General features: G+C 48.1%; 11 protein-coding genes and 1 non-coding gene across 12 annotated transcripts; 9 read left to right on the top strand and 3 right to left on the bottom strand.

The window, feature by feature from the left end:
- Window positions 1–15: 15 nt before the first annotated feature.
- On the bottom strand, window positions 16–2,792 carry FPRO_02227 (uncharacterized protein; the record flags this gene model as incomplete). Its single annotated transcript, XM_031227693.1, has 2 exons — window positions 16–1,450; window positions 1,495–2,792. 2 exons carry the CDS (start codon window positions 2,790–2,792, stop codon window positions 16–18), a joined length of 2,733 nt encoding a protein of 910 aa, XP_031078105.1.
- A 781-nt stretch (window positions 2,793–3,573) lies between these two features.
- Window positions 3,574–4,415, top strand: FPRO_02228 (uncharacterized protein; the record flags this gene model as incomplete). Its single annotated transcript, XM_031227692.1, has 3 exons — window positions 3,574–3,809; window positions 3,852–4,068; window positions 4,119–4,415. The coding sequence occupies 3 exons, from the start codon at window positions 3,574–3,576 to the stop codon at window positions 4,413–4,415; spliced, it is 750 nt and encodes a 249-aa protein (XP_031078104.1).
- An 840-nt stretch (window positions 4,416–5,255) lies between these two features.
- Window positions 5,256–5,848, top strand: FPRO_02229 (uncharacterized protein; the record flags this gene model as incomplete). The annotated part of the gene is made up of 2 exons (XM_031227691.1): window positions 5,256–5,516; window positions 5,732–5,848. 2 exons carry the CDS (start codon window positions 5,256–5,258, stop codon window positions 5,846–5,848), a joined length of 378 nt encoding a protein of 125 aa, XP_031078103.1.
- Window positions 5,849–6,260: 412 nt separating this feature from the next.
- Window positions 6,261–7,377, top strand: FPRO_02230 (uncharacterized protein; the record flags this gene model as incomplete). The annotated part of the gene is given in 3 exon segments (XM_031227690.1): window positions 6,261–6,339; window positions 6,768–7,014; window positions 7,023–7,377. Coding segments are annotated over 3 exon segments (681 nt in total).
- Window positions 7,378–9,146: 1,769 nt separating this feature from the next.
- FPRO_02231 (uncharacterized protein) lies at window positions 9,147–10,261 on the bottom strand (the record flags this gene model as incomplete). The annotated part of the gene is made up of 4 exons (XM_031227689.1): window positions 9,147–9,322; window positions 9,419–9,590; window positions 9,658–9,695; window positions 9,748–10,261. The coding sequence occupies 4 exons, from the start codon at window positions 10,259–10,261 to the stop codon at window positions 9,147–9,149; spliced, it is 900 nt and encodes a 299-aa protein (XP_031078101.1).
- A 1,766-nt stretch (window positions 10,262–12,027) lies between these two features.
- On the top strand, window positions 12,028–14,036 carry FPRO_02232 (GNA-3 g protein alpha subunit GNA-3; the record flags this gene model as incomplete). Its single annotated transcript, XM_031227688.1, has 3 exons — window positions 12,028–12,461; window positions 12,512–13,423; window positions 13,478–14,036. The coding sequence occupies 3 exons, from the start codon at window positions 12,028–12,030 to the stop codon at window positions 14,034–14,036; spliced, it is 1,905 nt and encodes a 634-aa protein (XP_031078100.1).
- Window positions 14,037–14,465: 429 nt separating this feature from the next.
- Window positions 14,466–16,410, top strand: FPRO_02233 (uncharacterized protein; the record flags this gene model as incomplete). The annotated part of the gene is made up of 7 exons (XM_031227687.1): window positions 14,466–14,640; window positions 14,687–15,065; window positions 15,118–15,214; window positions 15,266–15,599; window positions 15,650–15,738; window positions 15,794–15,968; window positions 16,016–16,410. 7 exons carry the CDS (start codon window positions 14,466–14,468, stop codon window positions 16,408–16,410), a joined length of 1,644 nt encoding a protein of 547 aa, XP_031078099.1.
- A 539-nt stretch (window positions 16,411–16,949) lies between these two features.
- FPRO_02234 (uncharacterized protein) lies at window positions 16,950–19,169 on the top strand (the record flags this gene model as incomplete). The annotated part of the gene is made up of 6 exons (XM_031227686.1): window positions 16,950–16,998; window positions 17,050–17,064; window positions 17,113–17,259; window positions 17,312–17,910; window positions 17,962–18,274; window positions 18,322–19,169. 6 exons carry the CDS (start codon window positions 16,950–16,952, stop codon window positions 19,167–19,169), a joined length of 1,971 nt encoding a protein of 656 aa, XP_031078098.1.
- Window positions 19,170–19,345: 176 nt separating this feature from the next.
- Window positions 19,346–20,020, top strand: FPRO_02235 (uncharacterized protein; the record flags this gene model as incomplete). Its single annotated transcript, XM_031227685.1, has 1 exon — window positions 19,346–20,020. The coding sequence occupies one exon, from the start codon at window positions 19,346–19,348 to the stop codon at window positions 20,018–20,020; it is 675 nt and encodes a 224-aa protein (XP_031078097.1).
- Window positions 20,021–22,274: 2,254 nt separating this feature from the next.
- Window positions 22,275–23,200, top strand: FPRO_02236 (putative rAsp f 9 allergen; the record flags this gene model as incomplete). The annotated part of the gene is made up of 3 exons (XM_031227684.1): window positions 22,275–22,362; window positions 22,418–22,683; window positions 22,730–23,200. 3 exons carry the CDS (start codon window positions 22,275–22,277, stop codon window positions 23,198–23,200), a joined length of 825 nt encoding a protein of 274 aa, XP_031078096.1.
- Window positions 23,201–23,850: 650 nt separating this feature from the next.
- On the bottom strand, window positions 23,851–23,924 carry tRNA. The gene has a single exon. It is a non-coding gene; the product is annotated as a tRNA-Val (tRNA).
- A 945-nt stretch (window positions 23,925–24,869) lies between these two features.
- On the top strand, window positions 24,870–25,499 carry FPRO_02237 (uncharacterized protein; the record flags this gene model as incomplete). The annotated part of the gene is made up of 1 exon (XM_031227682.1): window positions 24,870–25,499. One exon carries the CDS (start codon window positions 24,870–24,872, stop codon window positions 25,497–25,499), a length of 630 nt encoding a protein of 209 aa, XP_031078095.1.
- Window positions 25,500–27,223: the final 1,724 nt, after the last annotated feature.

Here is a 27,223-nt window from a genome sequence, read left to right as displayed (position 1 = left end):
GTGTATTCCTATGCTTCATCCTCCGCAACCACCACATCCTCCATCACCACCATCACCACCACCACAACTTGATACACATCCACTTCCGCAAGTATCCCCAGCCATTCCTGGAGATCCGACTGCACATCCCGCTGCTACCGCACCACAAGCGAAAGGACCTGCGCCGCACCCTCCACCGCCACCATCATCCGACGTGTTTGCACCAACATCGAGCTTAATTGCTCTCCAGTCCCTGAACTTCTCATACTCTACAACTCTTAATGGTTGAGCGAGGAAGGCCCAGTCAGCGACAAAGTACTGGTGGTAAGCGCCTTTCTCAAAGTGGTGACTGAAAGGTTGTGCGCGATGAATACCGCCAAGCTTTAGTCTATCCATGGTTTTATCCTCATGATTGGTGAGCCATGTGGTTGATGCTCGGAATGGACTTGAGTTTGCCATAGCGACCGCAGTTGTGAGGAGGACGTCTTGGCCGAGCAGCACAGTGATGCGGTTTTTGAACCACTCGGTGTCCGTCATTATGCCGGGGTTTGCTCGCTTCTCTGGTGATTTACCCATGGAAGGCTGTGTATTAGCTGGATACAGTTGCCGGCCTCGGGCAAGATGCAGAGACGCGATGGACCAAGAGTCAAACGGAAACGCAAGTACATGTTTGGAAATATTACAGTCGCCACAGTTTCCAGGATACCGATCATATGCTTCGGTACAATCCCATGGAAAGACATCTTGGTATGGGTAAATTGGTCCTTCAAGACAAGCCCAGTCTGTCCAGTATTCGGCCAGCGTATCCACAATGTCAGAGTCATCGTGGCGTCCATAGCGAAACTTGAGTAGATACTCTTCTGTCAGACCATTTGGAACGTCGTATTTTGAGAATGCCCGCGTAGGAACATTCGAGCCGGGTCGACACACAAAGCTCATCAAGTACAGTGGCATCGGCTGGCCTACCGCTGTCTTGGAGGCAAAGAGGGGACCGAATATGTCGCGGTCGATCAATTTGTCACAGAATGCCTGGCAATTGTTGTCACGATAATGCCATTTGAGCTGGACCTCTGGGTCGAGAAGATGAGCTGTGATGCTGGAGATGTACGCCTGCACCCTTGATGCGAGGTACTCTTTGACGTGCAGAAGCAGGCGCTTGGTGCTCTGTTCGAGCAAAGTTTCTTGCTCCGCAAAGGTTAATCCATCCTCGGTCAGACAATTGGATTCATGTATGAAGGCGTCAATAAGCTCGTCTTCAATACCAAACTCGAAGAAATCGCAAAAGGCACCTCCGGCGACTTGTTTCATAAAGGCTTTGTATCGCTTTGGGTGTCGCGGCCTGTCCTGTATGTAGAGAAGACGATCTCTCTCGCCTGTGAGAAGAAGGGATTTGGCGATGCTTTCTGAGGGATCACGGATGACTTGTAATGAAGGCGGATCTCGACTGGTGACAAGTACACCGCCCATGGTACTAAGTTATCAGCTTCTGTTATGATGATGAGTTGAGCAACTTACTTTGCGACGCCATTCTCAATGATCAGAGGGCCAAAGCGAAGAGCCATATGAACGTTCCCGTAAGGGTACTTCTCAATAGTCGACCTCAAGTAAATTGGAATGTCCTCCGGCTCATCAGTACTGAACCCATAAGAATAGCCGTATTCTGGTAGCGAGGTCTCGTTGAGATGTCCCAATCGACTTGGTTGCTTCTTGGTGGCGGCCACAGGTTTGGGCAGCTCGCCTCCTACCGGATCCTTCTTTCTTAACTGAAGTAGACTGTCGTTTTTGCCGAATTGTGATCTTGTAGACGCATACTTGGCCTCCGCAAAGAGGTCTGTGACCGTGTACAGTCCGCATCCTACACGACCAAGCCCGCCTTTGATGTGATGGCCTTCATCGCGCGTAGGGTCAACCGGCCATAGCGACCTGGAGCGTCCATCTTGATCGCGTCGACGGACTGTACTGCAATAGCACAACTTGCGACTGATCTCTGGCGTCAAGGCTGTCGGAAGACAGCATTCTTTGTATTTCTTGACAAAGCGCGTCTGGCCATAATGTGTCGCTCGGTAACAGCCTTCGCATATGACAATGCTTTCGTCGCTCGTGTCCTTGAAGGTGCACCCTCGAATTGTCGCCTTGCATTCGGAGCAAAGATGTGGGACAAATACCGGCTGGTGTAAATTGTCATATGACCAGAGCCGTATTTGAGCAGAGGCGGGTCTTTTCCAGAACGATAGTGCCTTTTCCGGTTCGCGATGCTCGATAATTTTGTCGATGTCGAGGAATTGCGCTGATTGAAGAAGCATGCGGGCTCTTCGCCTAGCCGGGTCCAGTAGTTTGCGCTCGCTAAGGGAGGTTCTTATACTGCCCTTGGTGCTGTTGCTCTTTATATCGGCGAAGATGTCCCAGCCACGGTCTCGTAGAACTTCATCGTATGAAGGTGGCGCTTTTGTGTCTTTTTTGGCCTTCTTCTCTGGGCGTTTGGATCGTTGGTTTCTCTTGTTGCGTTCATGAAATTGGCGAGAAATATCGGAAACTGAGTCGACAAAGGTGTCGTAACCGTAAATAAAGTCATCTTCTTCCTCTGGGAGGAAATCGGATGTGTCTGGACGTGATTGCCAGCGCCCGAATGTCAACAGCAAGTAGGGCAGTTCTCGCTCAACTCCCTCCCAGTACATTCTGAGCAGCTCGGTTTCCAGCAGATCAGCTGCAGGACCCAGGCGGGTGCTGGGAATCACAGGGGCATTAGTGATTACGCCGCTGCTGCCGCTGGACGCTGGCACCGAACGAGACAGAAACGCGGGGAGTGAAGGCATCTTGCGATGAATCTATTCACGAAGCGTTACATGCTGAAGTTTATTGAGCGACAGAAGTTTTCGAATTAGCAACTATCATCTCAATCAGGCGGGCAGAACGCCTTGCATGAAGGCTGCCATCCTCAGTGTCTCGGTCACTGTGACCAGGCGCTGAGGTGGGGAAGCGGAATTACAGCGCTGCAGCTTCGGTATCGCATCCTGCATGGATTTGCATTGAACAAGGCATACTCGGCTTCCACATCAACCAGGCGGGGGTGATGACTGTCTGTGGTTGAGGCGCACTGCTTTGACAGTCAGGAATGATCACGTTTGCATCCAGAAAGCCATGATAGATGTGTAAACTTAATACAAGCTTGCCTGGCCCCAACTCTCTGGACCCTGCCGATAAATTGCCTGTTCAAGAATGGAGCTTGGCGGGTGGAATGCCTGCTGCAATGGATCTCACACTCGATGCCCGATCCGGCGCCGTAAATCCGGGAATCGGGCCTTGCAGTCTCCCGGTTCTGGTATGTTAAATTGAATAAAACAAGCCTCATGAGCTTGTTTGTTGATGGGATCGATGCTAGTGCAGATCTTGTAGCTTTCGGAGAATTGAGGCTTCTCGGAGATGACGACGTAAGCGATAACGAGTCTTATAAGTATTGGCGGTGCATGGGACCTTTCCAGGTCGTCAGATGAGGATTTGTCGACTCGATAACTCGTGAATCCAACATTTAAATCGTTGAAGTTTCCAAATCAGAAGAATCAAGAACTGCGCCTCGAGCATCCCATTATCGTCGAAATGAAGGTCGTTATCGCAGGCTCAACCGGATTTATTGGAAAGGAAGTCGTCCGCCAGGCGCTCCTGCACCCTCAGATCACCTCAGTTGTCACATTATCGCGCCACGACCACGATCTTTCCGAAGACCTACAAACACCAGAGATCGAGTCCAAGCTCACGTCTGTTACCTGTTCAGACTTCAAAAACTACCCGCAATATGTCAAGGATGAGATCTCCGGAGCAGATGCTTGCATATGGTACGTCTTACCGGCTTCTCAATGACCCAACTGACCGTGCAGGCTTATTGGAGTAACACCCGGCAAATTGAAGCAGTACGATTGGGATCAAGTTCGTATGATCTGCTACGAGTATGCGCTCTACGCCGCCGACACATTTGCGAAGCTTCCGCGCGAGGGCAATCCGGATCCCCTGCGATTCATTTACGTGAGCGGTTGCAACGCCGAACGAGACCCCGCAAAGAAGCCATGGATTCTTGGAGACTACTGTCTTCTTCGTGTACGTCTTCAAGCCCATCGTTACCATATCATTGCTAACAGCGCGTCCAGGGCCAGGTAGAGAAACAGATCATCGAGCGCGCGCACCTGTCGGACGGGAGAATGCAGGTCCTCGTCACCAAGTCAGGAATGGTCAACGATCCGGATATGGGTTTCTTGAAACAGGGACTCCGTTGGTTCTCGCATGCTGTCATCAACATCCCCAACATTGGGAGGACGGAGTTGGTCGCCGGATTAATTGAACAGTCAATCACTGGGTTTGGTAAGGATACGTTGTCTAATGCGGAAATGGTAGAAATTGGAAAGAAGGCATTAGAGAAGAACGAGATTTTGGAAGCAAAGGCTTGATAGATGGTAGCTAGTATAGTCGTTGCTCGTTAATAGCAAGATACTAGGATTGCTTCCGTTCGTTATTGAAGACGCGTCCCTGTGACCATTCACTTGCAATGTTGCAAAAGACATTATAGAAGGGACTTTTGGGCAAACTTTTGATGGGAACACACAGTACCAAGTACGTATTTATGTATGAGTTGGGTGATCCCAATGAAAACGTGTCTTTGTCGAGTCGCGATGCTTTGGTTGGGACCAACATTATTGTGACTTCGTTGGCCAGTTTAGGCTTCTCCCACACTTTCTCAATCCAACTGATATTCAAAAGACAATAACATGAGTCACCTTGACCCAGACATACAACATTTTACCCCGACCAATATTGAACGTTCAAAACTCAGTCATTTAATTTTATTAATTATATTGCTACGGAGTATATACACCACTTCTATTTACCATGTTGGAATTAATGTGATTTTGTTCTGCACATTCCCCTACCCTAAGCCTCCAGCATCATGAAAACACGGACGCGATCGACGTCACAGAAGCGAGTAATCATGCACTCAACCAAACCAAAAACAAATGTACGCCACGCCACGGCCTTCGGTAGCCAAATTTGAAACCTCACGGAGGAAAAGCTCCTCAATTGCGCTCCTTTTCCTCCGTATGGTGCACCCGTAGTGGTTGCTTGGATCAATATGACGCCGTGATGCGCGACGCGGCGGAATTGCCATCCCTGACATCATGCGCTAAGGATTTTGTCTCCCCCGGGTCAAGACTAACTGTATGAGCTTATTTCCAATTTTCGTATTCACTGCGGAAATTTTTATTTGTCTATTAAGTAAGAACTCATGCATTATGGATAAGGATGCACATCAAACGCGGCACATCGCCGCCAACCTTGAGCACGGTGCTGATGGTAGCACAACTCTCCACACCAGTGTTCAACATGAGCCTTTGCGTCACGACGAGGGGAAGAAAGTAAATAAGGATGTGATCGCCAACCCAGCAGAAGTTCAAGACGTTGGCTGGGACGATGATCAGATACGGCCCGAGGACTATGCCATCGATGGCATAAAGAACGAAGATATTTGGCTTCTCGTCCGAAGGTTCAACAAAGTGAGTTTATCACTCAGCTTAGGTGAGCGTTCGAGATGATGCATGTCCAAGGTGTATTTGACCATCGGTTGGATCCAGGTGGTTTGACCAGAACTGCCGCCCGAGTTATGGCTAGAAGACAAAGAAGGTGGTTATTGGTCTGATCTCCGAGAAGGGCTGGGTGAGTCTGCTTCTTTTCATGGTTTTATATTCATTGCCTAATCCTCGGCGCATAGTTGAACACCATCGCCGATGTCTTGACACATTCATTCGAGAAGCCTGGTAGCCATACAGCACCTACTGCCCTGCATCTGTGGAGCCATCCTCTAAAACCTTCAGTGGTGAAGACGTGATAAACATCTCCAGCACAGAAGACCCCTCGGCCTCGAAGCAACTCAAACGAGATTATTTTGACTATAAAGTCAAAGCTAAATAGGGAAATGCTGGAACCGAACCATTCTCCAACGCCAGGACCTCCAATTGCACCACCATGAGACCCCTTGCGACTGAAAGCTTCTGCTACAGGTTCTCAACTGCAAACCCAGATCTAGCTCATAACTCGGTCCTGATAACGCAATATCTGGCCAGCTCAGAAGAGGACCTTCCGGTACTCCTCTTAAGCCCGAGACTCGCGAACGACAAATCTCCTCAGAGTTCCCATATGTACATCTTGATCAGACATCAGATGTTCTACACGACATCAGCTTTTTAAACGCAAATGATGAAGACCGCTTCCAATAGCATTTCTCCAAGATGCTCTTCAGCATGGCGGTCATCTCAGCCCCGGCCGGTTCTGGAAAGCCTCATGCCGCAGATCTGTTATTTGCAGTTGAGACTTATGGCTGTGGGCTTAATTCAGCACAGAGAACTTAGTGTCATTTCACTGCGGTGATTGCTTCCATCCTTGGGCTTGGTGAAAGCCATTCCCAGTGCATCATTGCCGCTCCTTCGAACATCGCATGCGACAATACCGAGGAACAGCTTCCACACTGCTCAAGGACTCGCGGGGTAGTTATCGCAACAGGGGCCATAGCACCGCCTATGTCCATGCGTGGCTTTGCACTTCACAAGGAGACCGGGAAGCTCATGCCCCTGCTCCGTGGTCATGCTGTTAAAGAGTACAATGAGCTATATCCTTCGCCTTGGAGATTCCAGCATCCACTTTATTGGTGGACATGATGACGTTGAGAGGTCAAAAGAGGCTTCAACCTCAAAAGAACACTAAACAACACATATAGGCAATATACTCCTGGCCCTCATGTTGATGGACAGCTCGTGACCTTGGTCCTGAACTTGGGAGCGTTGAACAGCTGAATGATGCCACAGAGAGTGAAGACTTGTGCAAGCTACATACAAAGCTTCAAGGCCTCGCGGACCCTGGTCCCTCATGCCCTCCAGATGAGGGCAGTTCAGACAGTTCCGACTCGGAAAATTACGAGGTCGAAATTATGACGAAGAAGACTGTTGAGGAGTTCACCGCTCTCGTCCAAATCGCCCGCAAGACCATTACTTTCACTGAGTGTGAAGAGAGTCAGAAAACCCAAGGAAAGAAAAGAAGCTTGCACTGCGCAATGATATCGGTCGCTTGATAGGTGAGGTTGTCCGAAGCGCAAACTTTGTGACAGTGACACCGGCTATGGCAGGTACCCAACCCTACAAAAGCTTCAATGCCTCGCAGGCCCAGGCGGCCTTGTTCGACGAGGCTGCGGCCATACATCAGAAGGACGGACTCATGGTGTATGGAAACTCTATGCGGCCCATCTTCGCTGTCGGAGACGAGAGGCAACCCCCGCCAACACTTCTAACCATGGGAGAAATGTATCCGGACGGTACCGCGGTCAACCGCTTCGGACAGGACGCCAAGCTTTCTTGGCTATCTTAAAGGTACTACATCGAAAGTATCCTCTACAAATTACAACTCGGGCCCGAGAGCCAGATTTCAAGTTTGAGCCTTAGCTCCTCCACCTGAAGATCCCGGCCTTCCACCTTTACAAGCAGCACCGAATGGCACAGGGAATGTTCGATTTGTCGCTTCGTCTCACTTATAGCCATTTGGAAACTCGGTTCTCATATGGTCCGTCGGCTGCGTTAGAGAACTATCCCTTCGCCAGCGGTATCCGTGAATTTCTAATCGACCACGACGGACCGGGGCTACCCCCGGACACAATGTAATGTCTCCTGTCTTTGTGAACTGCAAGGAATGCCCTTGCCGCATTGATGAAATCACAAAGTCAAAACGCAATCCACGTGCAATCGCATGCATGATAGTGTGGCTTGAAGACTTTGTCAGGCGATTCAGTTCCCCGCCGATCGCATCGTCACCATCACGCCCTACCGTTCCAACCTGTGGCATATTCAGATGTGTTATTTCCAGTTGAGACTCGTGGTTGAGAGCTTAAATCAGCAAAGAGAACTTAACTGTGGCATATTCGTGCTGATTGGCCTCCAACACTCTGCTCAAAGATGTGGAGGCTGCGGCCATCGATTTGTATCAGGGTCGAGAAAACGACACGGTAGTCCTGTGCCTTGCGGTGGACAGAAGCACAGGTTCATGCTTCACTGCCCAACCTCAGAGACTCAAATTTGCTACACGCCGCCATAAACTATTCTTGGTCATCTTCGGGGATATTGAAACATCGCAGGCGGCCGACACTACCCAGGTGCCCAGCACGTCCCAGTCCATACAGGCGACTGCTGAAGGTGGAGCAAAGACCCAAATCAGGTCTGATATGTTTAACTCTCTCATCAACTGGTTCAAAGAGAAGAGCCGTGTGGTCCATGTGCAGGGGGATCCCTCGATTGATCCTGATGAAGAATTCCACGGAGAGGGAGATACCCCCATGGCCACTCCCGCTACGCAGGAGGATACAGACGATTGGGGAAATCCCAATCCAAATAATTTAGCCAAGGGATGTAGCGCTTTTAAGTTAAGTGGTGTTGATGATGTATTTGGAGAGCCTAAGTCAGGCGATGTTGTTAAGGCATGGCCAGGGACTGACCCATTCGTTGGAGGCTGGTAATCACTTTTCTAAATGCATAAACGGTATTAGGATTTCTTTTGACCAGCAGCTAACACATTCTTGAGTAGCAGCAAGTTTCGTGCAGTAAAACCGAATGGCAACAGAACACCTGGAGGAAATGAGCGCATGGTGGATAAGACTTCTACACCTGTCAGACTGACCTCAGTCCTTGCTTGAGATTAAGACAATCCTATCATTCTTTTTCGAGTCTATGGCATATGGTGGTTTGAGTATCATGTCGACAGTAGTTTGAAGAATAGGCCAGCCTTTCGAAATGTACCAATATGAATTCGAGCATGGAAATGCAGCTTCCTACACGCAAAGAAGGAACAAATGAACCGAAAGTCCAAGCTAAAAGAGCCCCAACGTAATAAACGGGCTTCGAAATCTTTGATCTTCCAACATTAAGCATTTTCAAGTTCCCATTGACATAGCACGATTAAACAAGCTCGCCATAACTTTATCTATAAACAGCTAAGCGTAAAACGAGAGATAATCCCTCTGGCAAAGAAAGTAATACATAAACAGTCCAGAACACTCAAAAGAACGGATGCCTTCCGTAGAAAGCCACTGCCGCTAGTTCCACATATCCTTTAGGTGCAGGTAGATGGCGATGAAGTTATATGTTGCTTCAAGGACCACCAGCACGGCCATTGTAGTCCCAGTAACCCTCACCCTTAGATCGACAAGTACCGATAACGCAGTAATAACCACCGCCCTTGTTGTTCTCGTTAGGTGAGTACATAACATAAGGGGTCCCTCCGTGGCCTTCAGTGCATGTGTTCTTGGTGTACTCTTGGACGGTGTCTAACATTTGTCAGTGTTGCCCCATGTTCTTGGCCTGAAGCGACTTACAAGCTGTATGAGCAATATTGTACCAAATGCAGATGGTCTCTCCCTTCCCACCGTTGCAGGTGTAGCTATTTCCAGTCGTCCAGCTTTCACTGACGCTGAAGCCCCCGGAGATCCAGTTAGCAGATGGACCACCGGCACTGGCAGTCCACCCAATAGTGTAGGATACTGAATCAGTTTGACCGACGGAGCAGGATGCCGCATTGGCGCAGTTGATATTTTCCTGCGGTCTGTCAATATAAATCTTACATAATACGCTGCTGGGATAAGGAAAAGGGATGTTTACATACCGATAGCTGCTTGTGGAAATAATTCTGGTGAGGATCGCCTGTTTGGCCGAGTTAGAGACTGTCATATCAGCGATATCGGGGAGTAGTCACCATCCCCAACAAGGACTGTTCTAGTGAACCAGCCGGAGCAAAACGTCTGTCTCTTTTCAAGCTCCGCGCCTGGAGAATGCATCTCATGGCTCAGGCTCCTCCTCTGTAGGGACTGAAGTTCGCCATCAGTGGTACTGTCACTAAAGCAGGCATCTGCCTTGTCTTTGACCACATCGGTAGAGTCCCAGGTGACATTTGAGCACTGCACAAGAGTATATTGAGGGTTGAAGATGCGAGAGCATGCAGGCCCACCAGACCACTCAGGCAGGGAGTGGACCAGATAGCTGGTATCACCGACAGTGAAGTTACCGCTGCCAGTATCATCGACATCTGAGAAGTCAATAGGATACTTAGCATGGATGATACTGCCACAGGCCTCTGCAATGACCTTGCCATCAGAGCCCGTAGCGCTCACAGAAGATGCCTTAGTATCTTTCTCAAGGCGCCAGGTCACCTGGACATCAGCCGCAAGAGCTGTGGAGAGGAATAAGAGAATAGAGGTAAGAGATCGCATCTTGATATCGAGGAGAAGTAGAGCTGATACTGATGATAAAAAGTTGTCTCCTCATCGAGGCATTCCCATGACTTATATACCTTTTGTCAGGTCTCCTAGCATGACATAAGACCATACTGTTTATACGGAGCACGTTGAAGCCGACAAAGTGAGTATAGATCGGCATGATCATTGTAGTAAACCTTCTTCCTTGACACATCGTTGCCCCGTGGGATTCAAAGGATTCTGTCTTCTGCCTTGATTTAAGCTTGGGCTCAGTGTTTTGGATACATGCCGCATGGATAGCCCAGCATACTGTTCGAACGGAATGCGGCATTGATCAGCTTCCCCAGAGTTGTTCCATGAGCCGGGGTATTGTGGTGCGATAATATACGCCAAAGACAATTAAAGTCCTCTTCCTGGAGGGATCGTCGAGTGGGCGACTTGCTCTATTCTGCTGCCTAGAGTGGCTTCATTGAACCCGGTAAACTCAATGACTCTATCTTGCTTCTACCTTCCTGAAGGGGACATGAATGCAGTGTTGACTTGAGCTACGTAGGCCTGGTGCATCTTCCCGGTCGCTCCTCATTCCCAGTTTTGGTGGAATCTAAGGCTAACAGAATGGCTGGGGAAGAGACAATGAAAGAAGTACCACATAATTAACATAGTAATTGCCCAACATGTGTCCTTAAAGGTTTAAAGCCAAGCTCCTCAGTACAATTTTGCCCAACTACAATCGTTGAGTGTGAAAAATGATGACATGGCTTGATACCAACCAACTTTTCCATGTCACCAATATCGCATCATTGTAATAAGTTTAACCTTAATAAGGTCTAGTAAAGTCAATTGAAGTTTAAATTGCGTCTCGGATGCCTAGGCAGATCGATCCTGACGGGATGGGCGATGGCCTAGTAATGCCTGGTGATGCTTCATAAACGCTCGAGCCAATCAAGAGCGTTGTCGCACCGGGGACCGCAGCTTTCAAGGCAAAACGCAACCTTGCCTTAGCCTCTCGAATGTTCCCACTGACGGTGTAACAAAGGTCGGCTTGGAAGCCGGTCACGAGATCAATCTTTGCTATTCATCCTCTCCGACCCAAGTCTTCCTGCAGCACTAAGCGGATGTCTCAAAGGCTCCTTTCCTCGTCAGTCAATGGCAGAGAGAGATCTTTCCCACCTTGCTTCATTCTTATCACCCAGTCACATTGGGGAACTATGTGATACAGGCATGTTCGCGATCATACCCTTCGACGAACTGTTAATATATAACATTAAGCCAGTCTCTCTGGGATTTATTCTCTATCGGAAACTCCGCATATTCTCTCTTAACAACGAAACGTGAGTACTGCAATACTAGAATGTACTATATGTACTTTACTCCAAGTAAAGGCATTTCAAAGAGGTAAACAGCATGCTTGGCGAGCTGCTTTATGTCAAGACCCTTTACATAACTGTATATATCTAGAAGAACTGTCCCTTTGAGCTGCGTTTTTGTCTAACAATACTAAAGAATAAATTAAAACATATCTAAGTACTAATAAATAATAAGAAATTCACTCCGTTCTGGTATTTCCAATTACATCAGGATGAAGGTTTTCAGCCTTGTCGATTGACTGACTCCGTGAAATTCCAATTCTGCACAGCCTCGCGAGGCAGATTTGCGAACCACTCACGTCAGATCATTTCAGGGGCGGCTCCGACAAACGCGTACCTCACCTCCCACTCATTGTTTTTTCACTTATCAACATTCGCGACAACTTTGCTCAAAACCCCAATCGCAACGTCAACATGGCGGATCCCTTGTCAATCATCGGAACAGCGGGAGCCATCGCGAATATTATCGATGTACTCACCAAAACAATCACAACGGTATGCGACATGCGACAAGCCTGGAAAATCGCCGACCTCGCCGTGTTCGCGTTCGAGAACCAGCTCAACCTCCTCAAGTTTGCACTTTTTGAAATTCAAAAATGGACAGAGTCCAGATCCGACGCACAATCACATCAATTGGTGATGCAAGTAGACAGCTGCGTAACGTGCTGTCGGCTTCTCATTGGCAAGATTGATGGCGAAGTGTCGCAGTTTCAGAAAACAGTAGCTGGAGGTCTAGAGCTTGGTTCCAAGCTTTCATTTCTGTTCAAGACCAAAGATATGGAGCAAATTCAACGGATGGTTGACCAACAGACACATACACTAACACTTCTGTTAAGTGCTTGCAACTCGTGAGTTTGCCCATCTTCGAACGTTCTTGAAAGCTCTAACATTACCGCAGAAATGCCTTGGAAGAGCAAACGAGAATCTTGCAACAGCCTAAAATCATTCAGGCTCTGGAGGTCATGGACCGAGACACTGCGTCTCTCATTGTCCATCGAGACTCAGACTCCATAGTTACCGCTACGTCCGTCAGTTCTTCACGATGGTCGGTTCAGTTTGCGTTCGATCGGGAGCTTTTCATCAGCAAAGTTTACGACAAATGGATTCGGAGGCTTGCTACAACGCGGCGGAGCAGCAGTCATCGCTCGGAAGATACCACTCAACAAGACCATCAACAAATCTCAAATAACGATACTACCTTCTTGAGTATATCTACCGAAGAGCAGAAAACTACTCTTGTACACGCAGAAGCTGCTACTTCAGAAGAACCGATTCGGTCACCAGCAAGCATTGGTGAACAACTGAATTCTTTGACACGTACCGCCATGGGCATAGAGATGCAACCCCTGAGACGAAGCAGAACCACGAGTAGCTTGGAACTTCAAACCAAGGAATCCCAACGTATTGATCAGAACTTGAAAGACGATTTGAAATCAGCTAAACGAGAGATCAAAGTAGTCATGCTTGGTTCAAAGTCGAGGAAGCGAGTATTCGAAGAGATGCGACTATCAGATGGCCAACCACAATGTTACACAACTGAGCAACTACGACCGTTCCGACCTATAATTCTTGGCACAGTTTTAGAAAGTGTTCAGTTTCTTGCAAAGAAGCTCCTGGTCAGTGAGGCCACCAGAGAAGATGCCATACGGACGTTCTTGGCAGATGTGTTGATATGCGGCAAAGAAGACTTGGATCTCGACAATGGTTTTGAACCATGGGTTGTCCAATTGTTCCGCACAATAATGGAGCATGCGGCGACAAAGGCCTTAATGATGGACGAAACCTTGGTGCTTCCAGAGGATGTTGCCTAGTATGTTCTTTTGAAATTTCGGCCTGACCCTGCAGTACTGACTCTTTCCCCTAGTTTTTTAAACCATATAGAAAGGGTCATGCAAGATGAATATGTCCCCACAGACTCGGATGCTATAAACTGTCCAACACCACTGCCTGGCTGCGTGGAGGCTGCGTTCAACATGGGCCAACTCACCATGCGACTGACAGATCTTGGCAACGCAATGAAACCAAAAGTAGTTCCTCAACTCGAGACAGCAGCAGCCGTGATATTTGTTTTCGATTTGAGCAGTTCAAGCGGCGAGGCCTTACTCCAGTATGAATCAACCGTTAATTTCCATTGGTTGAGAAATTCATTTATTGTTGTCGTCTTCAATAATTCCAAGGGATTTGCCAAGAGACTCGCAGAAAAGCCACTAAGCGATGAATTTCCAGATTATACGGGAGGAGATGATGAAAGGAATGCATCAACGTATATTCTGTCCAAGATTAAGGTTTTGAACAGGTCTGATCGCCGGTCATATGTCCATTTCTCAAATGCAGCGTTCGATGATGGGGACTTGTACAGGATATGGCGATTGATCCAGGACGGTATCATTCACCGTTCGTTGAGACGTCTCGTGCCGAAGTAAGGAAGAAGTATACCGAAACAGCTCCGCGAAGGATAATATTTTGCGAACCAATATCAATTCGCAGCTTTCCAATTGGGTATCTAACGTTAGTCCAAGACGAGAGAATTTAGTCTGGGAGATTCGCCGTGGGTCGTTCCAAAAAGGAAATGTTTCGCCGAAAACTTACCCCAAAAACCTAACTAGCGCAAAGGCCTTTTCTCCAAGAAAGCCACCAATGCCATGAGTGGGCCAACCCCAAAGCGTTTCCCCGGAGCTAGGGGCTTCCCCAGACTAAATTCTGTGGGGTTGATGCTAAGATGAGGTCAACTTCATGGGTTATCTGTCGCCAAGTATAAAAACTCATGATCCCTTCAACTTTGAGGACATCAGAAGTCATAAGCTCCATGACTTTCTTATGTAATTTTGTTCTTCTAAGACTTCCCATTCGCCATGTCCAAAGAATCTCTCAGCAACTCGCCTAGTCATGTCGAGGAGACTGAACCAGTGCCCCAAGCCGAGGCTGCCATTGAATATGACAGTAATGGCTTGAGTGGCATCGTTAGATCTCCGTATGTTCTGGGAGCTGCCACCCTGGCTTCACTTGGAGGTTTCTCCTTCGGTTATGGTAAGTCTACGGTTGCCAAATTTATCTCTAAGCTAACAGTTACCAGATCAGGGCGTTATTAGTATCATCCTCACAATGAGGCAATTCCACGACCAATTCCCTGAAACAGCCCCTGGCCATCCTCGATATGGCTTCAATGTTGGTTTCATGACCGGCATGCTCGAACTTGGTGCCTTTGTTGGCTGTCTTTTTCTCCCATACCTCGCAGACCGCATCTCTCGAAAGTGGGCTATGACTGTAGCTACTGTCTTCTTCACCTTCGGCGCTATCATTCAAACTGCTGCTCACAACTATGGTACACTTGTTGCTGGAAGAGCTATTGGTGGAATTGGCGTTGGGACTCTGGCAATGGGTGCACCTCTTTACATCTCTGAGATCTCCCCCCCGAACCTGCGAGGCTCACTCCTGGTTCTTGAAGCTCTCTCGTAAGCCAATCTTCAAACTTCATTCCTGGATTGCGTCTAACAGTGGAGTCAGTATTGTCATTGGAGCCATTATTTCTTATTGGATTACATATGGCACAAAGGATATGGCCAGTGAATGGTCATTCCGACTGCCATTCCTTCTCCAGATGGTTTGTCCAGCTTCCACCGATTCAACTACGGATACTGACCTCACATTTTAGCCTCCTGCTCTCTTAGTCGGTCTCGGAATCCACTTCTTCCCATACTCTCCCAGATGGCTCGTCATGCGCCAACGCGACAACGACTCTCTTCATGCCCTCGCCCAACTCCGCCGCGTCCCCGCAACCGACGATCGCGTACAGGCCGAATGGAAAGGAATTCTCACTGAAGTCCGATTTCAACAGGAAATTCTTTCTCATGAACACCCCAATGATAACGGTATCATTCTGGAGCTGAAGCAATGGGGTGACCTATTCCGACCCAGGTGTCTCAAGCGCACTGCAGTTGCACTTGGAATCCCTTTCTTCCAACAATTTTCTGGAATCAACGCTTTCGGTAAGGAAAGACCACAGTTATCTTTGGTTGGAGTGTTCTAACGACATCAGTTTATTATGCTCCCACTTTCTTCAAGGCGCTCGGGCAGGATGACAACATGGCGCTGATTCTGTCTGGAATGGTGAATATCTGTCAGCTGGTGAGTTGATGTCTCTAGCACATGTCCCTGAGGCATACTGATTTTAGAATCATAGGCCGCTGGTATTCCTACCTTCCTCTACCTCGACAAGATGGGTCGCCGCAAGCTTGCCATCTTTGGTGGTGCCGCCATGGCCGTTCCTCATCTCATCATGTCCGGCGTCGTCGGCAAGTTTGACGGTAAATGGGAAGCTAACCCAGGAATGGGCTGGTTTGGAGTTACCCTGATCTGTAAGTTCTCTCACGTCAAGTATCAGACTCCATGCTAACAACTTCAGACATCTACGTCCTCTGCTACGCTTGCTCATATGGACCTCTGGCTTGGACTCTCCCTGCCGAAGTATTCCCCAGTTCCCGCCGAGCAAAGGGTGTTGGAGCCGCTACCGCCATGGTCTGGCTCGCCAACTTTATCATTGGTGTGGTTGTTCCCGAGATGATTATTAAGATCGGTTGGGGTACTTATCTCTTCTTTGGAATCTTCTGCTCTCTTGCTTCCGTCTTTTCTTTCTTCCTTGTCCCCGAAACAGCCAACAAGTCTCTGGAGCAGATTTCTGAGCTCTTTGGAGATCATGCTGTTGCGGATGAAGAGGCTGTCTACGAACGCATTCGGCATCAAGTTTGGGCTAGTCATGTTCATGGTGCTGAGCATTCTGAGGTGAAGCAGAGTATTTGAGGACTTATCATATATATTTGGCTGCATTAGTCCAATAGTCAACGTTCTCTCGAAGCTTGAAAGCATGTAACCATGGCTCTTTGTGTCTTATTGTAATCCGATTCTGAATTGGCCATTCTGGCTAATCTGTATAACATCCTTAAGCATGATCTCTTCTAACTTTGAGCTTATAAAAGCTGTATATCAAAGCTGAGACTTGATAATTGTAGCAATTGAGTCACTGATTTGCCTCTACTTACGCTTAAGAGACCATAATTACGCAACAAACTCTTGCCAGAACTGTGATTCTTGCTTGCTGAGAGCTCCAGTGGATCAATCCACTAACTCAGCCCCGTTAGGTCATCGGACACGCTAAAATGCGGGGAAGCAGTGAACTAAAGTCATCGTCCGCCAATTTCACGTCCTTGCCCTCAACTCGGTCTACTCCCCGAGATTTCATTCTTATGCCAACTCCACGCTCCTCGCCCCGCAAACCCGGCGAAATCCTTCCTAATCCGTCTCATACCTCTTAAAAGTGTATCTCCAAATTCTGAGCGATCATGAGTTCGACGCCTCGGACTCGGACCAAGCCCTGTGATCAATGTCGAGGTTCGTCAAAGCTGGCAAGGATACCTCGATCAAGCTAACCACCACTGACAGAAAAGCATCTGAAATGTATGCCGAATGTGTTAAGGGTCGAACAAATCAGACTGACGGGTACAGGCGATAATGAGAATCCCTGCGCCAATTGTAAAAAGCTTTCAATCAGTTGCGCTCGAGCTAAGAAGTTCCGCATCAAAAAGCTCATCACGACTGAAAACACGTTCAAGTTTGATCCGAACCAAACATGGATAGATACATCAAATCACAGTCTGTTTCATCAAACATATTTGATTGTCTTTGTTCTAACTGAGATTGACAGAAAAATCAAACGCGATTTCCTTTGTCGACGAAACAAACTCTGCGTCTCGCCACTCCCATCCCACCGCCGCTGAATCTCCGTCTTCCGAAAATGGATCTCAATCCGAAAGTTTAGATTTTGCTGCCTCTGTTTTGCAGACGTTATCAAAAGGAAATCCTCAGATATCCGGTAAGCACGAGGCGTCTGTGACTGAAGAACTTCCAGACGAGCCCCCAGATGCTTTTGCGACATCCCGAAGCTATGAAGATGGAGGCTTCGGTGCATCTCAAGATCTTTCTCAACTGTCACTTACTTCATCACCAAGTGGACAATCGCATCTTGCTACCAATCACTATGGAGAGGCCTCGCTTCCTGTCTTTTCCGCCCAGTGGCAGCACTCTTCTCCTGGAAACGATACAGGGAAGCATCCAAGTGGGACTGATGAACAGTCACCCTTTGGGGAATACATCTCCCAGCTATATCAAGCAGAAACACTTCCTTCAATGATGGACCTGGAACTTCATAATCCCACTTCGCTGTTGAGTGCAAATTCGTCTCAGCCGCTGAGCTTGGAAGAAGCTTGCCTGCTTCGGTGTTTCGTTGAGAAACTCGCAAGAGCTGTAGGACCACTTCGAATCATCTCTCACAAGATAAGCTGACCATTGGGGTAGTTTGACACAACTGATAGAGACCATCATTACGTCTCAGTACTTCCTCTTCGAGCCGTACACAGTCCTCTTCTTCTTAACGCTATATGTACCGCCTCTGCACGATTCCTCACTCGCGTCTCATCCCTCAGAGACCCAGATTGTATCATCGAGTATGCAGGCGTCGAGCTCCCGGATCTGAATATGGAATCCGCTATTCACTACCACAACAAGTGCATCTCACATCTGATGGGGGTTTCAGCAGATCCGATCAACTCCTGCAGTGATGATGCTCTGGCTGCCATTACCATATTGAGGTACCATGAGCAAGTTGATAGTAGGAGGCATCTTTTCTTCGGTTGATCAAACCTGACAGTATTCCAGCACACTTCACCGGTACCGATAACGAGACGTTCTCGATCGCAGTTCGCGCCGTATTCCAAGCATCCCAGAACGACGCAGATGGGCTTCTGCACCTAATTCTCCAACCTCCCCGTGGCTCAGATGTCTATGCAACTTCTCTCTCTTCCCTCAGATTCTCAGCCTGCCTCATTGCACTTCGTCAAGAAATATGGTCCGTTCTCATGCACCGTCGTCCCTTTAGACTACCGATCCTGCCTGTCGAAAACTATGGCATCTTTGATGATACCTTGGCTGCTGATGACTACGACTGGACTAACCGGGTCCTCATCTGGTGTGCCCACGTGCTCAAACTCTGCTACCCAGACGACAACGATGAACAGCCAATCGATAATCGAACTCGGTCCCAACAATGGGAGGCTATCAAAGACTTCCAAAGAAACTGGGATGAGAAACGACCCCCTCATTTCGCACCACTATACTACCGAGAACGCAACCCATCAGAAGGCCGATACTTCCCAGAATACTGGATAACCAGCCCATGCCAAATGCTAGCCCTCCAACACATCGAACTAGCACGCATAGTCCTTGCAGCGCACGACACCAAGATCCAACTCGGCATTGGCGGCAGAGCCGCCCATAAAGCACTGGAAGAGCTTATGCGAGAAGCAACAAGACGTGTTTGCGGTTTGGCGATGTCGCAGAAGTGGTGTCAAGAGGGAATGGTGACTGCTGCTGTTGGACTATCCATGTGCGGCGAGTACTTCCAAGACCCTGGAGAACAGGCCGCGATTATGGAGTTGGTGACGTTGCTTGAGCGAGATCATGCTTGGCCAACTAGCACCTTGTTGAGCAAACTTTGGGATACTTGATTTCGAAGTGTGATATGGGTTTCATGTGGTTTTTCTTGAGATTTACGATGGCTGCCTGATTGTATCCACGATTGCGTGATACCAATGAGTCATAAGCAGCGGCTATCGACTTCAGCCAACATACTTAGGCCACCAAGGCCCAGAAATATTCAACCAAGATTCAAAGCAGCTTCAAGATGTCTCTGAAAGCTCTAACTTTACCAAAATCTTTGTCCGACCCTAGTCAATGGGGAAAGCTCGTGGACCAGTACAAAGAATTCCGCCTACTCTCTCTGCAGCTATCCCCCGAGTCATTCAGCTCAAACTATGCACGCGAAGCAGAATTCACACAGGATAAATGGGAAGCCCGTCTAAGCAATCCACTCTCGTCCAGTATCGTCATCACCTCCAACCCAAAGGCCAGTTCAGTTGACGACCTCTCGCTGATTCTCAACCAACCATGGCTCGCATCGCTTGTTCTGTATGGCCCGCTTGAAGCCAAGACAGCAGCCAAAACATGGGAAGATCTGCAGAAATTCGAACCCGGAAGCACTTACTTTGGTCCGATCGCGGATGAGATCGAGTCTGCTTACGTCCTGAATGCGATTTACGTTCCTCCATCTCAGAGGCGCAAGGGCTTGGCGAATAAGCTGATCGAACACGCCAAGGACCTTTCAGTCAGACAAAATGAGGGCAAGAAGGTTATGCTGGTTCTTCTGGTCAACTTCAACTCTGTCGCGGCTATGAAATGCTACGAGAAGTCGGGTTTTGAGGTCGTCCATGACTACTGGTTCAATGATCCTAATGCTTCTGGAACGACTCGAGGTCATGCAGCCGTCATGAGATTGGATGTCGGCGGGAATGATTCTTGAAGCTAGAAGAATTCTTTTCGTGGAGCAGATCGTTCTATTTCTTTAGTGCGGTAGCTGGAATGAAGCTCCGTTTAGCTATACGAAGTAGAGGAATGCCGCCGAGCTAAATTGAATGAACCATTTGGCGCTATTAAGAGTCGCCAAGTGACAATCAAATTTCTAGCCACATTGGCTTATTCAAAGATTGAGTGAGTGTCCATCGTCTCGTCTAGCGATCGTATTCAAATCTGCCTCGTGTTGGATTGGCACGCAAGCGGTCAGATTTAACGTTCGGTCCCTCCGGATCCAGCCTATTGTTGAGGCAACCAGCCACCGATCGTGGCGCTCACCTTTTGCAACGTTGTACCGCGTTTGTGAAAGCGCGGACTTAATTGGTATTTTTAGACGTGTACTACTGCTAAAATACGGTTGTGCCTTGCGTTAAAATGCTTCTACTTTACGATGTTGAGATAGCTTCACTTCAATTGCCCTCGCGAAAGAATGCGGAATTGGCCGTCGAGCTACTACTGTCTGCTGGTCGTCTATTGAACGGGAACAAGCGGGGTTACAGCTTCAAGGACGGCAGCACGGGTATCCGGATGCCAGGATGACCCCGAGCTATTGATCACTAGACCATGAGGCTGAGAATCATGGTGCATTTCCCCTCACTACAGCCTTGTCTCGGTGGAACTTGTGATGTCCAACGTCCCATCGCATCAACTCACGCTCGGATGATTATGATTGATGCGCGAGTGAACAATTGGGGTTGCATGCATACGTCGTGATGTCTTCATCAGGAAGGTCTATGCTGATTAAAGCACGAGATCTGCTTGAATCAGCATGTGGAAAGCGGGGAAACGAGAAAAGTCGATATACGGTCAGACATGCTCTGTCGATGATGCCGGGTCCGAGTGGTGATGCATGCATCAAGGACCCTGTTCTCCATGATGATGCATGGTTCAAGCGGGGTACAGCACCTCATGACGGATCAGCTGAGCCCACGATGGAAGCTTACTGAGACTCTCTCTCTCTTGGCGGAGACAATACTCTCGTTGTCAATTGCTCGATCTATGAATGATTGTCTATTCAATGGCATCAAATCAGTTGGTTGACTACGAGCTGAAATAAAGATCCGCGAGATCTTCAAGTCTCCGAAACAATAGAACTGCAGATTGTCGTTCATCAGTGGAGAGCTGATAACGATCAGTGGGGGACGCGGAGCTTTGACATGTTCATGTTCCTCAGCTTAGGCCTCGGTCGGTCTAGGGTCGACATGCAGAGAAGAATGGAGAATAAGGAAAAGTCGGTTAGAGCGGCGGGACAAAAAAAGAAGAACGGGCCATAGGTAGTCCGTCATCCCTATCGTAACCTTCTTTTACGGATACAGCGCTTTTGCAGCCTCCCATTTTCTTTAGCCGCTCGTTGTCGTGATAGCGTCTCGTATTTGGGGAGGTTGGCCGTTTAGCCCAGACAAATACGGTTGTAGTCTAGCCGACCTTTCGAGAGAGTATCATACGAAAATACCACGAGCAGAAGAGAGACAATTGAATTACTGTTACAGTGAGTCAATTGACTTCTGATGATTGATTGACCTGACGTCAGCAACAAGGAATTTACTCCTCCGCTGACAATCCGCATGCTTTAGTTCAAAGTCCCTGGACGCATATCGCACACAGCCCGCTCACCCACGATGTCGAGCTAGCGAAGCAGCCCACCACGATCTAGACCCTTGCTGGGGGGGAAAAATGGCCGGGCGGGAGTTCGTATCAGTGGTTGGTAAGACTTGCAAGCCACCCAACTAACTACTGCACCACCGAACGGATCTGGAAAAGCCTCTTGTCTCATAGCAGTTCACGCTCTGGCCGTTATTTTTCACTACAGCGACTCACTCACTCACTCTTGGCAGGGTTTTGTCCGTGCTATTGGTGATCTGATGCAAGGGATGTGGAGACCCCTGCCGTTGGTGGCTTGCGAGCAGGCCAACCCTGGTTGCTTAGTCGACGCTAGCACTGCGATACGAGCCATCGTCTGATCGATATAAACCGAGGCTTTTTGACAGGGGGAGGAGGTTGGGGAGCCCTCTTGTCACCAGGAAGCAAAGTATTAAACCAGCCTTCACCAACTGCCAATTGACTCGAAATCCGAGTACTATATCAACGTGCGTGAGAACATTAAAAACATCTCATCCCATCCTCATTCTACCAATATTTTGGATAATTGTGCATTACTGACAAGCCATCTATCTGTTGTACCTCGTTACACTACACTAGCAAGAATGTTCTCCAAAGCCATCGCTGCCCTCGCCCTCGCGGCACCTCTTGTCTCAGCCCAAACATTCACAAAGTGTAACCCCATGACAGCCAGTAAGTCTCACCACTTTAATCCAACAACTCGGGACACTTGACTTACACAACATAGCATGTCCTGCCGACCCTGCTTTTGGAAGAGACACTGTCCACTGTGACTTTACAAAGGGTGCATGTGACGCTTTTGCTGAGGATGCCGGTACTGCGCTTGAGCACAACGAAAATGGTGCTGTCTTCACAATTTCCGGACCCAACCAGGCTCCTACAATTGCGACGGGCAAGTACATCTTCTTTGGACGCGTGGATGTCGAGGTGCAAGCCTCTACTGGTGTAGGTATCTGCACTAGTGCTGTTCTTCAGTCCGATAACCTTGACGAGGTAAGTTCACCACCAACTTGTATAAAGCATCAACTGACAACTTCAGATTGATTGGGAGTGGCTCGGAGGTGATAACGCTCAAGTTCAGTCAAATTATTTCAGCAAGGGAGATGTTTCAACATATGACCGCGGTGAATTCCATCCCGTCGCCAACCCTACAGGCCAGTTCCATCTCTACTCCATCGAGTGGACTCCCGCCGCCATCAACTGGTTGATTGACGACCAAGTCGTCCGGACCCTTCCTTACACCGACGCCACCGGTCCCAACGGCTACCCCCAGACCCCCATGCAGATCAAGCTCGGAACATGGACTGCTGGTTCTCCCGATGCTGCCCCTGGTACCATCGCCTGGGCTGGTGGTCTTGCCGACTACTCACAGGGTCCTTTCAACGCTTACTACAAGAGCATCTCCATTGTTGATTATGCCGGCGGTGACGCTCCTACAACAGCGAGTGTTCGCGAGTACTTGTACGGAGACCACAGCGGAAGCTGGAAGAGCATCCAGCAGATCAAGTGAAATGTTTTGATGATTTAAAATGAATTAAAGAGATGGGATTTTAATGAGGGTTTAATGAAAGAGGGGGGATACCATGGTTTATGAATATTTTAGCATTTTATAGACGATAAATATAATGATCACTTCAAAGTTCAATAGCTTCCTACCTTTTATCTTTCCTGTTTTATGTGAGTATCTTCTGATCATGCTGAGCCCAGCGGCTCATTCGTTACGTGGGATCCATCGTGGCATCAGACCTTGACTTTCGAATGCGAATTCTTAAAATGGGAAGACCGTTCAAGTCTCTACTTCATTATTCTGTTCTGTTACTGGGTTGTTGTCGTGGTCCTGACCTCCATCTTCAAGACTAACGTTCAAGCTTCAACTTGCCAACTGTAAGCAAGATAACTTAAGACCTCAATCTAAATAATGAACAGACTTTCGTGAACTGAGTCAAAAATACCTTAAAACCAAGCCCGTAAAGATTCAGAAAGTTTCTTACTCCTTGACTCCTTGAGGCCCACGTAACACAATATCAACTATCCGCATGTCAGAACGTCATGTTTTGACGAGACGTTGAAGCCCCTTTACAGCTTCGGATATTTCAAAACATCATTATCAAAGAGAAGGCAAAAAAGAACTGCTTCTCGGTCGAGTACAGAGCAAAAGAGTGGTTCCGCCCGGGATCGAACCGGGGACCTTCTCGGTGTTAACGAGATGCCATAACCAACTAGACCACGGAACCGGCCTGTGATTGGATGAATGATGCCGCGCCAGAAAGATTCCAAGATGCTGGTGATTTCCACTCCGTCGTTTGTTGTTCGGAGCATTCTCAGGGCTCCAGTCTTGTGTGCAAGGTGTTAAGTTAGTTTTGCGTCTTCTTTAGTTGGTCTGAGACAGAATGAAAGTGGTGGCTAGTGAAACGTGAGAGCGGTAGGGTCTTCCTAAAAATCAAACCTTGCTTATCAATATCAGTTCGCTCACAAGCGGGATAAGCAGAAAGTTATGCAAATTTTCAATGAGTAGATCTTTTCTCAATGTGATAAAGATGATTTCCATGTAACTGAATACGCATCGATCCATGCCAACAGGCAGAAGCAGCCCGATATCGCTCAATGTCGCCCGTGTAACGATAGGCAGTGGATCTGCTCCGGAGCAAACGACACAGGGCCAGTGACCTTGATAGATCTAATGGCAGGGTTGATCTCCTGGAGAGACTGTCCTCCGAGGGCCACTCACTCATCTCGACGCACTCTGAATTCTTAGACTTTGCTTTTGGCTTACGTCTTGTTGCACGAAAACCCAACTTTCATTACATTTGACATTTCTGTTTGCTTCTTTGCCTAATGTACTCTTTATCAATTCGTGTTATCACTACATCTCGATTTCGTACAGTGCAGGCTCTGAGACGAAGCATAGTGTCTGTTGATCATCGCCCTGGGCTGAGAGCTTATAATCACCACGTTGAGCTTGTTGGTGAGTCTCTGTTGGCAGCTCAGTAATACACATCGACTGAAATCTTTGGGGGTGTTGACAGCGAAGTGCTAGTACCGAAGAGGAAACTCAACGCTGTCTTGCGATTTGTTTGCCTCCGTCTCTAAGGACTCATCCCAACAAAGTTGCTGATAACAAGACAAAAAGTCTCTACGACAATCAACCTCACAGCCTGTAAAGAGCGCTCCAAAGGAAGATGTCCGAGTCCTCTCTCGATCAGCAGGACACAGAGTCCATCTCCTCAGTGGACAGCTTTGACTCAGCCCCCACTCTGGTCCAGAAGACAGTCACCCGAGAAGAAGCCCTCGAGCAAGCCAGCGAGAATATCGCCAAGATGGGCAAGTCAAAGTTTGTCGACAAGCTCCTAAAGCCAGCGGTATCGAAGTGGCTGACCGAGCCCATCCTTCGTGTACTCCCTTCCGAGATGAAGCACACCGTTCACACTTGGTGCCTGAGTCACGACCCACTGTGGTTTAACAAACTTTCAGAGTTCATCGACGAATATATCTCCGAATGGGAGTACACTGTTGAAGTCCCCAACCGACGGAAGGATATGGCCTGGTGCGGTATGGGCGCTGATATCCTTCGTTTTTACGTCGCTGATCTGCAGCCCTTGCGAAAGGGACTTCCAGAGCTGGAGCGTCGAGAGGTCGTGAACAAGGTCCGTCGGGGAGTCGCCCTCTTCGCTGATTTTCATGACGAGAAGATGAAGGCGATGGAACAGGAGGCGCACGGCCTTGTGCAGCAGGAGAGAGAATCCATGGAAATTGAGCGCAGCGCTTTCGCCACTGCATTTGAACTCCAGAACGAAGCCATCGCTGATTAGAGGGCAGGGATGGCATTGTTACTCCAGAGTCTGCAGCACGCGCTTCAACAAGATCCGCAGATGTTTCCCTGTATTGAGAGGCGCTGGTATCGGAGTCTGGCCAAGACTGGTGGTGTTCCAGAAAGTCTGCGTCGACTTGTCGAGTATCATTGTACCTCAGATGAGGCGTTCCGTCTGGCTCAGCTTGAAGAAGCTTTCCGCATGGGAGAAACGATGGGTTCTTGAGGATGTAACGTGCTGCGTAAGTTCATCTGCTTGTTACCGAGGTTGTTTTCGAGTATTTGGCTGACATGAGTTTGGAATTCTAGGACCGATACGGAAGACTTGCATCGAGATATCAGATAAGGCTTATGAAATTCAGAAGGAAGTGGCGTACCCTTTGCAAGGAGTGAAGCTCCTTCTCGAGTTGGAAAGTTCCTGTGTAGAGGTTGGTATAAAAAGGGAGTTGGAGTGAAGTGGTCGTGAATCATGCCAGCGATGGTGTTGGAGGTGGCTGAAAATATCTAGATTTTAGATGGCGAGATTGTGAAAATCCAGTCACGGCTTTGACAAAGCAAAAACGTGAAAGAGCAATCTGAACAATTGCAATTAATGAGCTGTCGAGGTGTTAGGCTTCTCTATCTCAGTGCCATATTAACATTCGTTGCATAAGCTCGGTCAGCCAACTTCAGTCTTTCCATAAGGATGTCAAAACAGTTAGGCCTCTTGGGATTGCATAAATATTAGTGCGCTTAGTGCTAGTCCTATATAATCTGTGATAATGTCAGCTTATTTCACCAAAGAAATCCCAGTTGGTATAGTGGTAGCATCCCGCGGTCGCTTGGTCACGAACCTCTTCGGGGGTATGTTCTATATTTCATGATTTCGATCAAATAGGCCAAGCGTAACTCCCTTAGGTGCATGGGTGATTCCCATCCCTCGAAATATGTTCTGCATTTATTCCTTTTGCAAATTTTAGATGTATCATTTCTGAATTACTTCCTTTTGCCGTCAGCGCGCTTTGTTCAATAATCATAGATAATATCTCCTGTTTCTTATATTATCTCTCTGTTACGTCATTGGACTAAAGTGCTGATTGCACTTGTTGTACCCATTTACTCAGCCTCTGCTAAGAGGTGAAGGCGAAACGTTGTGTATAGAGCTTGAGATAGCTTTGACTCTGCTTGTTGCGAGGTCATGTGAGCTTGAGGATCTCGTAGCCAAAGGCCACTACGCTTACGCGGCCGGCATCGTTCTCAATCCTCAAATGTAATCTTATTTCCGTCACCATGTCACGCAATTCGTTGTGGTCATCTTTACGATCAGAGCATTCGTTTAAATAAGGATCGTCCAGATCGGGAGTCTACATGCTTCTCTTAATAATAGAGATCATGGCGATGTAGCGGCGACGGCATTAGCCATTAGCGGTTTTCATCAAAGTCGGATTGGATAAATTACTGTCGATATTGGGCGATAGGAGCATGGTATGCTCAGGGGTAAACATAGGAGTGCCTTTGAAATGGTTAGCAACGCATCACATTACTTTCACTTGCTAGGGGTTGGGGTGGAACCAGTTGTTGGAGTTTCTTCCGGCATTTAAACTCTTTGCGATGTTTGCAGTTGTCAAAGGCTTTCCCGTAGGGGCCAACATGATAGAAGCAAAGAAGTCGATCAGATCTTGCCATAATTCTGATTTAAATCTCGTGATGGCGATTGTTTCTCACTAAGGCTGATGATGGTTGACC

This window comes from Fusarium proliferatum, assembly GCF_900067095.1.
Source record: "Fusarium proliferatum ET1 genome assembly, contig: FPRO_scaffold002, whole genome shotgun sequence".
Taxonomy (NCBI): Eukaryota; Fungi; Ascomycota; class Sordariomycetes; order Hypocreales; family Nectriaceae; genus Fusarium; species Fusarium proliferatum.
Note: the sequence above shows the minus strand (reverse complement) of the source record. Positions and strands in the feature narration are given on the sequence as shown.